Source organism: Salmo trutta, chromosome 29 (genome assembly GCF_901001165.1).
Source record: "Salmo trutta chromosome 29, fSalTru1.1, whole genome shotgun sequence".
NCBI classification, from domain to species: Eukaryota; Metazoa; Chordata; class Actinopteri; order Salmoniformes; family Salmonidae; genus Salmo; species Salmo trutta.
Window position 1 is genome coordinate 9,981,284 of NC_042985.1, and position 15,012 is coordinate 9,996,295.

General features: G+C 44.0%; 1 protein-coding gene across 2 annotated transcripts in view; it reads left to right on the plus strand.

Annotated features, from left to right (window-relative positions):
- The first annotated feature begins 4,711 nt into the window (after positions 1 to 4,711).
- il16 (interleukin 16) overlaps positions 4,712 to 15,012 on the plus strand; it is a 55,476-nt gene continuing 45,175 nt past the window's right edge. The window contains exons 1-3 of one of the 2 annotated variants that reach the window (XM_029720786.1): positions 4,712 to 5,090; positions 14,192 to 14,438; positions 14,622 to 14,892. In XM_029720786.1, coding sequence (XP_029576646.1) covers positions 5,075 to 5,090; positions 14,192 to 14,438; positions 14,622 to 14,892 — 534 coding nt within the window. In that variant the 5' untranslated portion in view covers positions 4,712 to 5,074. The remainder of the gene's footprint in view (positions 5,091 to 14,191; positions 14,439 to 14,621; positions 14,893 to 15,012) is intronic. The other variant, XM_029720785.1, reaches the window with a different exon arrangement.

The following is a 15,012-nucleotide window of genomic DNA, read 5'->3' on the forward strand; positions in this document are numbered from 1 at the left end:
TTTGGCCGGGGTAGGCCGTCATTTTGAAATAAGAATTTGTTCTTAACTGACTTGACTAGTTAAATGAAGGTTAAAAAAATGGAATATAAAATATAATACGCCTTGGTGTGGAAAAACAAGTTGGATGTAGTGAGGGGTCACTTCTAACACTAGATGGCAATATAAGCTTACATTTCAATTCGGCAATCTGTTATCAATATCAAGCCCACTGACATATAGAATAAGAAGAAAATGATATGTTTGTTTAGAAACTAGAAATAGTTGTGCCAAAGAACTCCTATTGAAGTAACTGAAATGTTAATGTGGTGCGTTGTTTTTGTGATTCCTACCTCCTTATTGTATGTTATTTCATTTCTGTAAGGACCACAGCATCCCTGAATGTTGGAATAGTGAGACAACTCAAATGAATGTTAATTTTACATCTGGTCAGTGTATCTATAAACATGTGACTGAAATACCTCCTTATCTAACTCAGTCAATAACCTTGGCTCAGGCTCCCTACTTTTCTGAATGCTCTCCACCTCTCTCTCTCTCTGTCTCTCGCTCTCTCTCTCTCTTTCTGTTAACCCTTAGGGTTAGGGTTAACAGTCCTTTAGGGTTAGGGTTAACAGTCCTTTAGGGTTAGAGTTAACAGTCCTTTAGGGTTAGGGTTAACAGTCCTTTAGAGTTAGAGTTAACAGTCCTTTAGGGTTAGAGTTAACAGTCCTTTAGGGTTAGGGTTAACAGTCCTTTAGGGTTAGAGTTAACAGTCCTTTGGGGTTAGAGTTAACAGTCCTTTAGGGTTAGGGTTAACAGTCCTTTAGCGTTAGGGTTAACAGTCCTTTAGGGTTAGGGTTAACAGTCCTTTAGGGTTAGGGTTAACAGTCCTTTAGGGTTAGGGTTAACAGTCCTTTAGGGTTAGGGTTAACAGTCCTTTAGGGTTAGAGTTAACAGTCCTTTAGGGTTAGGGTTAACAGTCCTTTAGGGTTAGAGTTAACAGTATTTTAGGGTTAGGGTTAACAGTCCTTTAGGGTTAGGGTTAACAGTCCTTTAGGGTTAGGGTTAACAGTCCTTTAGGGTTAGGGTTAACAGTCCTTTAGGGTTAGGGTTAACAGTCCTTTAGCTTTAGGGTTAACAGTATTTTAGGGTTAGGGTTAACAGTCCTTTAGGGTTAGAGTTAACAGTCCTTTATGGTTAGTGTTAACAGTCCTTTAGCGTTAGGGTTAACAGTATTTTAGGGTTAGGGTTAACAGTCCTTTAGGGTTAGAGTTAACAGTCCTTTAGCGTTAGGGTTAACAGTATTTTAGGGTTAGGGTTAACAGTATTTTAGGGTTAGGGTTAACAGTCCTTTAGGGTTAGAGTTAACAGTCCTTTAGCGTTAGGGTTAACAGTCCTTTAGGGTTAGAGTTAACAGTATTTTAGGGTTAGGGTTAACAGTCCTTTAGGGTTAGGGTTAACAGTATTTTAGGGTTAGGGTTAACAGTCCTTTAGGGTTAGGGTTAACAGTCCTTTAGGGTTAGAGTTAACAGTCCTTTGGGGTTAGGGTTAACAGTCCTTTAGGGTTAGGGTTAACAGTCCTTTAGGGTTAGGGTTAACAGTATTTTAGGGTTAACAGTCCTTTAGGGTTAGGGTTAACAGTATTTTAGCGTTAGGGTTAACAGTCCTTTAGCGTTAGGGTTAACAGTCCTTTAGGGTTAGGGTTAACAGTCCTTTAGGGTTAGGGTTAACAGTCCTTTAGGGTTAGGGTTAACAGTATTTTAGCGTTAGGGTTAACAGTCCTTTAGCGTTAGGGTTAACAGTCCTTTAGGGTTAGGGTTAACAGTCCTTTAGGGTTAACAGTCCTTTAGGGTTAGGGTTAACAGTATTTTAGCGTTAGGGTTAACAGTCCTTTAGGGTTAGGGTTAACAGTCCTTTAGGGTTAGGGTTAACAGTCCTTTAGGGTTAGGGTTAACAGTCCTTTAGGGTTAGAGTTAACAGTCCTTTAGGGTTAGGGTTAACAGTCCTTTAGCGTTAGGGTTAACAGTCCTTTAGGGTTAGGGTTAACAGTCCTTTAGGGTTAGGGTTAACAGTATTTTAGCGTTAGGGTTAACAGTCCTTTAGCGTTAGGGTTAACAGTCCTTTAGGGTTAGGGTTAACAGTCCTTTAGGGTTAGGGTTAACAGTATTTTAGCGTTAGGGTTAACAGTCCTTTAGCGTTAGGGTTAACAGTCCTTTAGGGTTAGGGTTAACAGTCCTTTAGGGTTAACAGTCCTTTAGGGTTAGGGTTAACAGTATTTTAGCGTTAGGGTTAACAGTCCTTTAGTGTTAGGGTTAACAGTCCTTTAGGGTTAGGGTTAACAGTCCTTTAGGGTTAGGGTTAACAGTATTTTAGGGTTAGGGTTAACAGTCCTTTAGCGTTAGGGTTAACAGTCCTTTAGGGTTAGGGTTAACAGGCCTTTAGGGTTAGGGTTAACAGTCCTTTAGGGTTAGGGTTAACAGTCATTTAGGGTTAGGGTTAACAGCCCTTTAGGGTTAGGGTTAACAGTATTTTAGGGTTAGGGTTAACAGTCCTTTAGGGTTAGGGTTAACAGTCCTTTAGGGTTAGGGTTAACAGTCCTTTAGGGTTAGAGTTAACAGTATTTTAGGGTTAGGGTTAACAGTCCTTTAGGGTTAGGGTTAACAGTATTTTAGGGTTAGGGTTAACAGTCCTTTAGGGTTAGGGTTAACAGTCCTTTAGGGTTAGGGTTAACAGTCCTTTAGGGTTAGGGTTAACAGTCCTTTAGGGTTAGGGTTAACAGTCCTTTAGCGTTAGGGTTAACAGTCCTTTAGGGTTAGGGTTAACAGGCCTCTAGGGTTAGGGTTAACAGTCCTTTAGGGTTAGGGTTAACAGTCATTTAGGGTTAGGGTTAACAGTCCTTTAGGTTTAGGGTTAACAGTATTTTAGGGTTAGGGTTAACAGTCCTTTAGGGTTAGGTTTAACAGTCCTTTAGGGTTAGGGTTAACATTCCTTTAGGGACCCTTGACTTCTAAAACCAGTAGCAGGAAGAGAGGCTTCACAACCTGACCTGTGTGTTTGTTTTGGGATCCTTGTGCCCAATGATTCATACACACCGTTCCCTTAATTGGTTGCTTTTAGAACCTGCATCTTCCTCGTCACAGAGGAACCCTCTGTGTCTGTGTGTGTGCATGTGTGTGTATGAGCGAATGTGCACGTGTGAGAGTGTGTGAGACTGCGGACTGCGAGTTAGACTTTATTCATTCATTCTAGCAGACTGCCTTTCTGTTCATGAGCTCATTGGGGTCAGGTTTATTCATGCAGAGATGCTTGTGAAGGTCTGGTCTACACTGACCCTGAGTAAAATATACAGTAGCCTACAGTATTTAGCAATCTGTGGGTCCCCTGCCCTAAAACATATGAAATAACAGTCCATTCATAGGGGACAAATATATTTGTGTACAATTATAAAAATATATTTACTGTGAGCTGTTACCTGTTAGTTAGAGAAACTACTTCTCATATCATCATTACTGACTGTTTTAGAACGGCATGTCTTTAACGGTTTTGATCAGTACTGTTAGAACTGTATGTATTTAACGGTTTTGATCAGTACTGTTAGAACTGTATGTCTTTAATGGTTTTGATCAGTACTGTTAGAACTGTATGTATTTAACTGTTTTGATCAGTACTGTTAGAACTGTATGTCTTTAATGGTTTTGATCAGTACTGTTAGAACTGTATGTCTTTAACGGGTTTGATCAGTACTGTTAGAACTGCATGTCTTTAAAGGTTTTGATCAGTACTGTTAGAACTGTATGTTTTTAACGGGTTTGATCAGTACTGTTAGAACTGTATGTCTTTAACGCTTTTGATCAGTACTGTTAGAACGGTTTTGATTAGTACTGTTAGAACTGCATGTCTTTAACGGTTTTGATCAGTACTGTTAGAACTGTATGTATTTAACTGTTTTGATCAGTACTGTTAGAACTGCATGTCTAACGGTTTTGATCAGTACTGTTAGAACTTTATGTCTTTAACGGGTTTGATCAGTACTGTTAGAACTGCATGTCTTTAACGGTTTTGATTAGTACTGTTAGAACGGTTTTGATCAGTACTGTTAGAACTGCATGTCTTTGACGGTTTTGATCAGTACTGTTAGAACTGTATGTATTTAACTGTTTTGATCAGTACTGTTAGAACTGCATTTCTTTAACGGTTTTGATCAGTACTCTTAGAACTGTGTACATCTTTCCCTCACCAGGATGACTCTATAACTTTCCCTCTGTAGGACTTTTCTGAGCATACGTTTCTTTAACCAGATCTACTCTATGCATATCTTTCCCTTACTAGAACTAGACTTTATAAAGCGGTTCCCGAAAGGAACGTGTTGGCTATAGAGCGTCTATTCATCCTTAGAGCCACATAAAGTATACCCAAACAGACACTGGCTGATCCAACTACACACACACACAACCACACACACAATCCCCTCCCCAAACACACCCACACACAGTCGGTGAAGACTGCAGCATTGTGCGACACAGAGTAGGTGTGAGGTCAGACAGTACTAAGTGCTCCCTCTCTGGATTTGGCTCACAGGAAAAGACCAATGATTTGGAGGACTGGAGCTCTGAGACAAGCTCTTGTGTCCTCTAGCCAGCTGGGAAAAGGAGGGAGGGCGGACGAGGAGGGAGAGAAGGGAGGGAGGCTAGGAGGGAGGGCGGTAGTTACAAATGCCCAATCTAACTCACTAAAACTCTGACCGTGCTTTTAGAGAAACGTCAGATCTGCTCTGTGGAGGAGAGAAGTATTAAACAGAGGTAAACAGCGTAAGGTAAAAAATCCTTAGGCACAGATCTAGGATCAACTCTGATTTCTAACAAAAACTGACCTCAGATCAGTGTCTAGAAGCAACTTCTTCCTACTTTGAGATCTCATCTGTCTCATTATCTTTCTTTGGATTACTGGACAACTATAACTAACTCTGGGTTTGCCGGTGTTAACCCTTAGACAACTATAACTAACACTGGGTTCGCTGGTGTTAATCCCTGGACAACTATAACTAACCCTGGGTTCGCTGGTGTTAAACCTTGGACTGCATGGCTGCTGTGGGAAAGAGATGATGATTGACTATGGTGAGTTTTTACCTCTCACGTTGTATGCAAGGGTTGAATTGGAATATATTGATACTGTTCCCAAACTGTGTCTTTTTCTATAATGAATTTTATGAATCAATTTCTATGAAATTCTTTGTTATTTACCATACTAAGGTGGTGTAAAGGTTTTCCCATTACCCAAATTCAATTGAATAACTCCTTAGTGGAAAGACGGATGTTGTCTGTTTTACAAAGAATATTAACAGAGAATACTGTCCATATCATACCGTAATTCACACAGCAATATCATATTGGTAATGTGTGATTCTTTAACTTATGACTTAAGTCTATGTAATGAAGATAGTTTACACAGGAAGAGTTTTGAATCTATTACTCAGGAAGAGTTTTGAATCTATTACACAGGAAGAGTTTTGAATCTATTACTCAGGAAGAGTTTTGAATCTATTACTCAGGAAGAGTTTTGAATCTATTACTCAGGAAGAGTTTTGAATCTATTACTCAGGAAGAGTTTTGAATCTATTACTCAGGAAGAGTTTTGAATCTATTACTCAGGAAGAGTTTTGAATCTATTACTCAGGAAGAGTTTTGAATCTATTACTCAGGAAGAGTTTTGAATCTATTCCACAGGGTCCTGGGATCCATAAAATACTTTGGATGATATTTTGCAACTATCAAAATTGGTTGCAGAGCAGTTCAATGGTGCACTTGTTGGCCTTGAGAGATGGATGTGTGTATACAAGCATGCACACGCACACACGCACACACAGACACACGCACACACAGACACACGCACACACGCACACACACGCACACACACTCACACACACACACACACACACACACACACACACACACACACACACACACACACACACACACACACACACACACACACACACACACACACACACACACACACACACACACACACACACACACACACACACTGAGTAGACCAATTATGTAACACTGTGTGTGTCCAGCAGCTCCAAGACATTTAAAAACACAAATAGCCAAGTGAATACAGGGGTGGACGGGCAAGGTTTCCTCTTTGGCTAACACACAGGGACACATTACATTTTTGGCCGAAGAATGCTAGCCCATGCTAGCCACAGACTGGACACTCTGGTTATACACTGCATACTTAGCATTCCACATAAACACACAACAAAACTTAAGTTGACAGTTATCCAGACTGAATTTAAAGGAAAACTCCACCCCAAAACTATATTTTGGTGTTTGTTTCATTAGTACATTGTTGATATTGCCCCAAAATGCCAGCAATAACGTTTTCAAGATATATAACTTTCAAAATCTTATCTTGAAAACTGTATTGCTGACATGCAAAACACTTTGGGAGTATATTAACAATGGACTAATGAAACAAATACCAAAATATCGTTTTTGGGTGGAATTGTCCTTTCAGTAAACATCCAGAAATGATGCCATTGAAGGGCTATCTAGGATTCCTACAACATCACCGTTTTAGTAGTTGATCTGAGCTCATGGCATGTAATGGTTATATTCTTCAAGAATCAATGGCTGTTTATCTTTAATTTAAAAGTAAAAAAATGGATGTGACAATCCTAGTTGGCCCCTTTAAATGTGGAGTTGATTCTAATCCAACCAAATCCAGCTACAGGATGTGAATACATTCATTATCCATGATTGAGTGACTTGACAGAAGGCACTGTAAAGTTATCGAAAATAAAACATTGTTATGTTATGTCCTTTAACCAAAGCTCCCCTCAGAAGGAAAAAAGATCTCATGTAAATACGGAACAACACACACTTTGTTTGCCTCCCTCGTCTGCAGAGGTCCACCCCCCCCCCCTCTTTCTAAATCAGGTCCTATTGCACTCAGTAATGCCAGCTCTCCGCTGCAGCTTATGGGCAGAATATGTGTTTTCTGTGAGAGCACTGGCATTCACGCATGCACGACTAGTGAGCGTGCGTGCGCGCACACACACACACACACACACACACACACACACACACACACACACACACACACACACACACACACAGCTTCATATACAGCCCTCTCTTTCTCTCTCTCTCTCTTCCCGATCCTAAGTTCTGAAAACAGTGTTACTGCTGTGTCCCATTACATCAATAGACTTTATTTGTGTCAGAGGAAATTCCGAGTCACTCTGTAGTGCTGCTGTTCCATTGCTGGAAGAAGTGAACGTTCCTCCCTTAAGTCCTTTAAACAAGTGACCTTATACCAGAGGATTATACAAAACAGACCTAGAAATACACACAGTCACCAACTCTGTGCCTGGCAAGGGCCTAGAAATATAATGACTGGCATGGGTTCACTCAATATGGCCGCCGGTCCACCCATCATTGTACATTGACTTTAATGAGAAAGGCTCTTCTAGTTATTCTATTTCAATGGGCCTAATAGCGCCAAGTACTGGAGTATAGAACCGACTGAAAACCTGGCCAGTAGATGCTGAGTACCTAGATACTATGATGAGATGTGTATATTGCTTTTTCCTAAATGCATTTCTGGCAATGTGCTTAACAATAACCTGGGCCTGACCCCTAAAGATATGATAGCAGTAGCAGGAGCAGTACAGGGGCTGCTATGGACAACCTCCCTAAGACTAAGTACCTTGAGAGGAACCAGGATCTAAAGAAGGAGTCCATCCTCCTCTTGTTTGGCAGGTAGAAAGAGAGACAGAGAAGGGGGAGGAGAGAGAGAGACAGAGAAGGGGGAGGAGAGAGAGAGATAGAGAAAGGGAGGAGAGACAGAGGAGGGAGAGGAGAGAGAGAGAGATAGAGAAAGGAGGAGAGATAGAGGAGGGAGAAAGAAAGATACGTGGGGATGAGAGACAGAGAGGTCTCGGGCAGCAGTGAACAGTAAACAGAGAAAGATAGAGGGAGACCTTCGACAAACCTACAACATGGTGCAGATCTGTGTCTCCAGTCTATCTACTGTATCTGAGCTGAGGGATTATTACCCAGCCTGAAGCATTTACAACAAACACACTAAATGGGACTGTGTGCATGCAAGTGTGTGTGTGTGTGTGTGTGTGTGTGTGTGTGTGTGTGTGTGTGTGTGCGTGTGTGTGTGTGTGTGCTGCTTGCTTCATTATTACAATAATGACAAACATCCTTCCATTATCAGAGCTAACAATTTTCTTTAAAAAAAACAACTTGTGTGGCACATGGGGTTTCCACTTAACCTCCCGTCTGTTATTGGAAGACCTATCCGTTACATTACAACATAGTGTTGTATCAACCACCATACAGAGAGGTATTTGTCAGCATGTGGAGTCACAGCTCCTGTGGAAGTCAACTCTTGTGGACCTTGGCCAGGGAACACAGAGAGCAGGGAAGAAACCAAAAACATATGGCTAGGACAGGGTTGTGTGTGTGTGTGTGTGTGTGTGTGTGTGTGTGTGTGTGTGTGTGTGTGTGTGTGTGTGTGTGTGTGTGTGTGTGTGTGTGGAGGGGGGAAACGAAGACCCAATATGCATTGGCTCAGCATGAGAGAGGCCTGTCAGTCAGGATTTCTTATAACATGTTATGTCATTGATATGACAGTCTTATGTAACCCTTATGACACAGGGTTCATAAAGTCTTAACTTTCCATCTTTTTGTTAATACATTTTTTTACTTGTCATATTTTATTTCTATTCTTGTGCATTATTGACAGGCATTATTGACAGGCATTATTGCAGAGAATTGCTCTCTCTCCAGATGACTGGAATGATTTACATTCCAAGCTGTCTGTTTTTTTTCATTATTGCAGTTGGTCTTAACAACAGTTGTAACATGGGTCGTATAAAGGGGACCAAGGCGCAGCGTGTAAAGTGCTCATATTTCCTTTTAATGATAACACTTAAACAAAATAACAAAAACGACAGTTCCGTCAGGTACATAGACAAAACGAAAAACAACTACCCACAAAAAACCCTACTTAAATATGATCTCCAATCAGAGGCAACGAGGACCAGCTGCCTCCAATTGGAGATCAACCCAAAAAAACAACCTAGAAATAGAAAACCTAGAACACAACATAGAAATAGAAAACAGAAAAACACAAAACACCCCCTGTCACGCCCTGACCTACTCTACTATAGAAAATTACATCTTACTAGGGTCAGGACGTGACAGTACCCCCCCCCCCCACCCAAAGGTGCAGACTCCGAATGCAGCAAACCAAAAAAAAAACATGAATCAAAAGGGAGGGTAGGGAGGGTGATAATTGTCTATGGCGGCTCAAATGCAGTCCACATAACCTTAACCTCCAGCATAGGAGGCGGCTCCGGTTCTGGGCGTATTCCCCGCTCCACCCGCTGATCCTTCTGCTTTATTACCACCTGACCGTGGATCGTCGTCAAAGGAACCAGACTGCAGATCATTGCTGGAGGTTCTGGGCTGCGGGCCGCCGCTGGAGGTCCTGGGCTGCGGGCCGCCGCTGAAGGCTCTGGGCTGCGGACCGCTGTTGAAGACTCTGGGCTGCGGACCGCCGTTGAAGACTCTGGGCTGCGGACCGCCGTTGAAGACTCTGGGCTGCGGACCGCCGCTGAAGACTCTGGGCTGTGGACCGCCGTTGAAGACTCTGGGCTGCGGACCGCCGTTGAAGACTCTGGGCTGCGGACCGCCGTTGAAGACTCTGGGCTGCGGACCGCCGCTGAAGACTCTGGGCTGTGGACCGCCGTTGAAGACTCTGGGCTGCGGACCGCCGTTGAAGACTCTGGGCTGCGGACCGCCGTTGAAGACTCTGGGCTGCGGACCGCCGCTGAAGACTCTGGGCTGCGGACCGCCGTTGAAGACTCTGGGCTGCGGACCGCCGTTGAAGACTCTGGGCTGCGGACCGCCGTTGAAGACTCTGGGCTGCGGACCGCCGCTGAAGACTCTGGGCTGTGGACCGCCGTTGAAGACTCTGGGCTGAGGACCGCCGTTGAAGACTCTGGGCTGCGGACCGCCGTTGAAGACTCTGGGCTGCGGACCGCCGTTGAAGACTCTGGGCTGCGGACCGCCGTTGAAGACTCTGGGCTGCGGACCGTCGCTGAAGACTCTGGGCTGTGGACCGCCGTTGAAGACTCTGGGCTGCGGACCGCCGCTGAAGACTCTGGACTGGGGAGCGTAGATGGAGGCTCTGGACTGCGGAGCGTAGCTGGAGTCTCCGGACTGGGGAGCGTAGCTGGAGGCTCCGGACTGGGGAGCGTCACTGGAGGCTCCGGACTGGGGAGCGTCGCTGGAGGCTCCGGACTGGGGAGCGTCGCTGGAGGCTCCGGACTGGGGAGTGTTGCTGGAGGCTCCGGACAGAAAAGCATCGCCGGAGGCTCCGGACTGGGAGGCGTCATTATAGGTTCCGGACTAATGACCGTTGCTGTTGGCTCCATGCCATGGATCATCTCTACAGGTTCTGCGCCAAGGATCATCACTGGAGGCTTCTTACCATGGATTATCTCTATAGGTGCCGGGCCATGGATTATTCCTACAGGCTTCGTGCCATGGTTTATCCCTACAGGCTCCGGACCATTTATAATCCCTCCAGGCTTTTTGCCAAGGATTATTTCTTCAGGTTCCGGGCCATGGATTACCTCTTCAGGCTTCATGCCATGGAATATCCCTACAGGCTCCGGGCCATGGATCATCACTAGAGGCTTAGTGTCATGGATCATCTCTACAGGCGTCGGACCATCGATTATCACTGGAGGCTTTGTACGTAGAGCTGGAACAGGTCTCACCGGACTGGGGAGACGCACTGAGGACCGAGTGCTCAAAGCAGGCACCGGCCGTACTGGGTTATGGATGCGCACTGGAGGGAGAGTGCGAAGAACAGGCACAGGACGTACTGGATTCTGGAGGCGCACTGGAGGGAGAGCGCGAGGAGCAGGCACAGGACGTACTGTGCTATGGAGGCGCACTGGAGAGAAAGTGCGAGAGGCAGGCACATGCTCACCACAAAAAGCACGGGGAGTTGACTCAGGCCTCACCCCTGGCCCAGACAAACTACCCGTGTGCCCCCCCCCCCAAAAAAAAATGTTTTTGGGGGCTGCCTCTCGTTCTTCCCAGGTAGGCTCCGGTGTCTCTCGATTACCTGGCCCCAGGTCCAATTTCTCCTCTCCGTCCACTCACTATGTGACCAGGTGTCCATTTCAGCCTGGGCATGCCGCTTGATCCAATCACGGTGGATAGTTCTGTAACATGGGTCATATAAAGGGGACCAAGGCGCAGCATGTAAAGTGCTCATATTTCCTTTTAATGATAACACTTAAACAAATGAACAAAAACGACAGTTCCGTCAGGTACATAGACAAAATGGAAAACAACTACCCACAAAAACCCAGGAAGAAAAACCCCTATTTAAATATGATCTCCAATCAGAGGCAATGAGGACCAGCTGCCTCCAATTGGAGATCAACCCAAAAAACAACAACATAGAAATAGAAAACCTAGAACACAAACATAGAAATAGAAAACATAGAAAAACACAAGACACCCCTTGTCACGCCCTGACCTACTCTACTATAGAAAATGACATCTTACTAGAGTCAGGACGTGACAAAAGGCATCATTCCACCATGTGTCACATCTGTCGGAAGTATTGGACCAAGGCGCAGCGTGTAAAGTGCTCATCTTCTTTTATTAACGTGAACACTTAACCAAAAACAGTTAAGAACACTTAACCAAAAACGACAAAACAGTTCTGTAAGGTGCACAGACTATACGGAAAACAACCACCCACAAACGCAAAGGAAAAAACAGGCTGCCTAAGTATGGCTTCCAATCAGAGACAATGAAAGACACCTGCCTCTGATTGGAAACCATACTCGGCCACACATAGAAAATGAACATAGAAAATGAAAACTAGAACAAATCCCCATGAAACAAACCAACCCCAAAACACACCAAAACAACACCCCCTGCCACGCCCTGACCATACTACAACGACAAATGACCCCTTTTACTGGTCAGGACGTGACACCATGAATGAAGTGTTTTGTAAATGATCTAGTTCACTGGGCTGGGAACATCCAGTACCCAATGTTATTTTGAAGCGGCACTGATAGCAATTTTTATTGGTTGTGTGACACCATCAGAACAACAACCAACCAATATGTGGGCAGAACTTAAAAAGTGTGTGCAAGCAAGGAGGCCTACAAACCTGACTCAGTTACACCAGCTCTGTCAGGAGGAATGGGCCAAAATTCACCCAGCTTGTTGTGGGAAGCTTGTGGAAGGCTACCCGAAACATTTGACCAGAGTTAAACAATTTAAAGGCAATGCTACCAAATACTAATTGAGTGTATGTAAACTTCTGACCCACTGGGAATGTGATGAAAGGAATAAAAGCTGAAGTAAATCATTCTCTCTACTATTATTCTGACATTTCACATTCTTAAAATAAAGTGGTGATCCTAACTGACCTAAAACAGGGAATTTTTCCTTGGATTCAATGTCAGGAATTGTGAAAAACTGAGTTTAAATGTACTTGGCTAAGGTGTATGTAAACTTCCAACTTCAACTGTACAAGAGGTACCAGTATTGAGTTGATGATAATTTATCTATATACAAGAGGTACCAGTACTGAGTTGATGATAATTTATCTATATACAAGATGTACCAGTACTGAGTTGATGATAATTTATCTATATACAAGAGGTACCAGTACTGAGTTGATGATAATTTATCTATATACAAGGGGTACCAGTACTAAGTTGATGTGCAGGGGGATGAGGTCATTGAGGTAGACGTACAGTACCAGTCAAAAGTTTGGACACACCTTCTCATTAAAGGGTTTTTCTTTATTTTACTATTTTCTACATTATAGAATAATAGAAGACATAAACTATGAAATAACACATGAAATCATGTACTTTAGTGACCAAAAAAAGTGGTAAACAAATCAAATTATATTTTATATTTTATATTTCAAAGTAACCACCCTTGGCCTTGATGATGCACACTCTTGGCATCCTCTCAACCAGCTTAATGAGGTAGTCACCTGGAATGCATTTCAATTAGCAGGTGTGCCTTGTTAAAAGTTAATTTGTGGAATTTCTTTCCTTCATAATGCATTTGAGCCAATCAGTTGTGTTGTGACAAGGTAATGGTGATATACAGAAAACAGCCCTATTTGGTAAAAGACCAAGTCCATATTATGGCAAGAACAGCTCAAATAAGCAAAGAGAAACGACGGGTCATCATTACAATGGTCCATTAGAAAATAGTAAAAATTAAGAAAAACCCTTGAATGAGTAGGTGTGTCCAAACTTTTGACTGGTACTGTACATGTAACTACACTCTTAGAAAGAGGTGCTATCTAGAACCTTAAAGGGTTCTTTGACTGTCCCCATAGGATAACCCTTTGAAGAACTATTTTTGGTTCCAGGTAGAACCCTTATCGGTTCCATGTAGAACCTTTTCTACAGAGGGTTCTACATGAAACCCAAAAGGGTTCTACCTGGAACAAAAAAGGGTACTCCCTTTTGGAACTCTTTTTTCTAAGAGTGTAGGGATAAGGTGACTAGACAACAGGGTAGATAATAAACAGTAGCAGCTGCATCATTTGAAATGTGTATCGGTTTGTTTACTTTATTATGTAGGGGTTTTCCGTTCTAAGTTATGCACTCCAAATGGCACCCTATTCCCTATTTAGTGCACTACTTGTCACCAGGGCTCATAAGGCCAATTGGGAGGCACTTTGTGAGCCCAGAACAATCCCAGTGCAGATCTCCGTTAGTGTAGTTACTGTAAGTTCATGATATCCGTGACCTCAAATCCCGTGGGAAGGAGCTTTGGTGTATGTGTCCGTGCACATGTGTGTATGTGTGTGCACGTTTGTATATTAATGGGTGTCTGTGTTTGCGCGTGCCTGTGTGTGCAGTGTGTGCAGTGTGAATGTTAGGAGTCTGATTAAGCCATATTCAGGAGGCTCTAGCAGCAACATGCTGCTGTTTTCAGGGAAGAAAAGATCTCTTATCTTAAACTCCACCATTACTTCAGCAGATTCTCAGAACACTTATGACACACACAAGCACACAAGCATGCATGGACACACACACACAGACGCATGCAGACACACACATACACACGTACACATACACACACACAGACATGCTTCCTAATTGAATTTTCGAATTTCCCTGCAGAGTGTCCCTCTCCATTAGCCTGTGTGCCGGCCGGGAGGAGTGTGTGTGAGAGTGTGTTAGCACCACACACACACGCAGCACACACACACACTCTAACGGCCATGCCCCAGAGATACTCCTACCAGAAGAGGAAAGCCAGCACGGCAGCAGCTCGGAGGATGGAGAGGCGAGGCAGGGACTCTGGGAAGACCAACAACACCAACACAAGCCACAGCCACCGCTCCAAGAAGCTAGCCATGCTCTCCAGGTATGGAATCTGTTTGTTGCACACAGCTCGTCAGGCTGGTTGATTTGGTCTAAGCCAACGTGTAGCGGAATTACAGGACAGCCTCGCTGGGTGCCTAATGCCTTTTTGGTTGGAATACGAGGTACAGTAGCAACGGTTTACCTTTTCCTTTTCCCTTCTTCATCTTCTTCTTCTTCCCTCCAGGTCCCTGATCCTCTGTCACTCCAGGGCCAGTGATGACTGCCCCAGCCCCGAAGAGAGACCACCAGGGGAGGGCTGGGAGGGAGACGGGGGCTTGGGGAGAGATGGGAAGGTGGACAGGGAGGTGGAGAGGTCCCGGAAGAAGATCCAGGAAGGACCCCAGGAGAGTGGAGGAACTATGCAGGCATCTACACAGCCACCCATAGGGACCACCAACACACTCAGGGCTACAGGAGAACACAAGAGGAATATGAGGAGGTCCTTCAGTATCAAGGTATGAATGGGGGTAATTTGCATATCACATTATGGCATTTTGTTTGGACATTTCAATGATGTATTACATCATAATGTGGCGCTAAGCCAACAGGGTTGCTGTTTGCAAAGTGGCATTAAC